Raw genomic sequence first — 2,585 nt, forward strand, 5'->3', positions numbered from 1 at the left:
AGTTGAGTGAAATTTGGGGGCCACTAATTGAGGTGACAAACTAAAACCATTGCAGAGTTTCAGGAGTTTTCTTGTCAAACACATTGATCTGGGAGTTGAGGAACTTTTCTTATTTACGTGGAAAACAATCTGTACATTCTTCTCTTCGGTCAACTACACCGGCTGCAGGTAACGCCTCCGTGTTTGTCTGCTCAGGTTATTTCCGTTTTGCAGAATGGAGTTTCGATGGAACGTTGATGGAAAGTTTGAAGGCATCTTGAACGATGTTGACGTCCTCATGACGACCTTCAGCTCGTTATCGTCATGTCTGAACCTGATGCGGCCGTTTATCATAACCACGACATTAATGATTTAAGCTCTGTGCAAACATTTCTCACCGTGCACTTCATCTGAGAAACATTCCCGTGAGTCTGAAAAGAAACCGTTGAATGGACCACCTGCTGCTGCAGGTCTGATCCTGTCACAGTTCAGTTTCACAGAACGTTTAAAAACCACCAAAACGCAGGAAATAAACCTTAATAAAACATTACCACATGCTGCAATGCATTCTGGGACATTTATCCCAGCACGCCGCACAAGAATAGTTTGTGGCAGACAACCCAAAACCAACAGGTTCTGTTCTGATCCGTCTAACATGTTTGTTTTACACCAGTCGATCACCTCACGTTCAGATTTAAAGTTTGAATTCAAACAAAAACTAGAAGTTGGATCTAATAACTTGTAAAGGTTCTGATGGTACCACAGGTTCTGTTTGGGTGTGTGACCTCTGACCTCTGAGAGGAACCGTCAGTTCAGGAGACACTGGGTGGACGGAGACAGAAAGACTGAAGAGGAGTTTGATCATTCTGGATCAAATCAGTGAATCCTCCACGTTCAGCTGTGATTGAGGAAAAAGAGCTAAAGTTCTGAAAACAGCTGTCCAACTTCCTGTGACCCGTTTAGACCCAGAATGATGGTTCTGAAGGCTGAGGTGCAGGTCCAGACAGGACCAGGATTAGCACTCGGGGGATGTTTCACAGATTTCAGTGTTCCTGATGGTTCCAAGCTGTTTCTGTTTGGGTTCTTCTAATTGATCTGGACCTTCTGCCGGATCCTCCTCAGGTCTGGGCTACGCCTCCATGGTGATCGTGTTCTTCTGCAACACCTACTACATCATGGTTCTGGCCTGGGGGTTCTACTACCTGATCAAGTCCTTCAGCGCCACGCTGCCGTGGTCCAACTGCGACAACGAGTGGAACACGCCCAGCTGCCTGGAGAACTTCCACCACCAGGACTGCCAGAACGGCAGCCTGGCCAACGCCACGGTGGGCGGCGGCAACATGACCTGCGCCGACTTGGCCGACGCCCGCTCGCCCATCATCGAGTTCTGGGAGTGAGTTCTGCCGCCGGGTCGGACGGGGCCGTTAGCAGATGGGAAGCTGACGGTGGTTTGTGTGTGCAGGAACAAAGTTCTGAACATCTCGTCGGGTCTGGAGCAGCCGGGTCAGATCAACTGGGAGCTCCTGCTGTGTCTGATGGCCGTCTGGGTCCTGGTTTATTTCTGTGTCTGGAAGGGAGTCAAGTCCACCGGAAAGGTATGACCAGAACCACGAGTCCAATTATTTATTCTGATCCTTTAACTTCTTCATCATATTATCCTCCATGTGTCCAGTTTCACTACTTTTTGTCTGTCTAAGCAGGTCTCACTTGTAAATGAGTCTTCTAGGCTCAATGTGACTTATCTGTCTAAATAAAGGTTGAATATTGTTATTAATGTTAGATTATTATCAGGCAGCATGTTATTCCCCAACAAGTGGTCATAGATTTTGTTTGCCATTATGCCACTTAAGGTCTTATAGAGTGTTGGGAGACAAGTGATCGGCCAGTAGTTCTTTGGATCCTTGCTGTTTTTACCTTTGTAGATTAAGAAAGTGGTCCCTTTGGTCTTCCAGTCAGGCATTAGGCAAGGGTCTTGAATAATTTTATTCAGTGCTGTTGCAAGTTGTTGGTGTGCAGCTGTGAACTTCTGGATCCAGAAGTTTGATGATAGTTCCAACATCTGCTGAAATATCCATCCACTGTTGTATAGGCCTGTTTGCACACCTCTTACTCTCGATCTCAATCCAGGTCGCTTTCCTGTTGTGCTCCATTTTATTTGATAGAATGCTTCTCCAGAATGTGGTCAGCCATTGCTTGTCAGGAGGCTCAGACACACTACTTTGCTTTGAGTTGACAGTACAGGAGTTTGGTGTTCTCAAATAAGAGTTTGTTCTGATGGTACTGCTTGCTTCTTTTTTCAATTCGCCTCAGATGCTGGACATTTTTTCTGCAATCTTTAGCCTCACACTTTGTATAAGTTGCACAAGCTGATCTGGTCCCATCTGCAACTCTCTAAAGATTTTTGTTGCCCGAGAATGGAACTTTTTGTAGCAATTCCTTTGGCCAGTTCTTGCAAGATGGCTAACTGACCCCTTAGGTTCTCTATTTGCCGTTGAATGCGTTATTTCCATATGGGAACTTCACAGGCTTACACTTTGTAGGCTTTTTGGGCTATTGCTCACCTGCTACGATGGCAGCTGCTGCATAGAGGAGAGGATTAATCTCGG

The 2,585-nt window shown here is 46.1% G+C and overlaps 1 protein-coding gene across 1 annotated transcript in view; it reads left to right on the forward strand.

Moving 5' to 3' along the window:
• LOC119417378 (sodium- and chloride-dependent creatine transporter 1) overlaps positions 1-1,574 on the forward strand; it is a gene marked incomplete at its 3' end in the record, with an annotated part of 21,018 nt that extends 19,444 nt beyond the window's left edge. The window contains 2 exon segments of the mRNA XM_037684581.1: positions 1,102-1,372; positions 1,442-1,574. Of these exon segments, the coding sequence (XP_037540509.1) occupies positions 1,102-1,372; positions 1,442-1,574 (404 nt within the window).
• Positions 1,575-2,585: the final 1,011 nt, after the last annotated feature.

Source organism: Nematolebias whitei, chromosome 11 (genome assembly GCF_014905685.2).
Source record: "Nematolebias whitei isolate Nwh7 chromosome 11, NemWhi1, whole genome shotgun sequence".
Classification (NCBI taxonomy): Eukaryota; Metazoa; Chordata; class Actinopteri; order Cyprinodontiformes; family Rivulidae; genus Nematolebias; species Nematolebias whitei.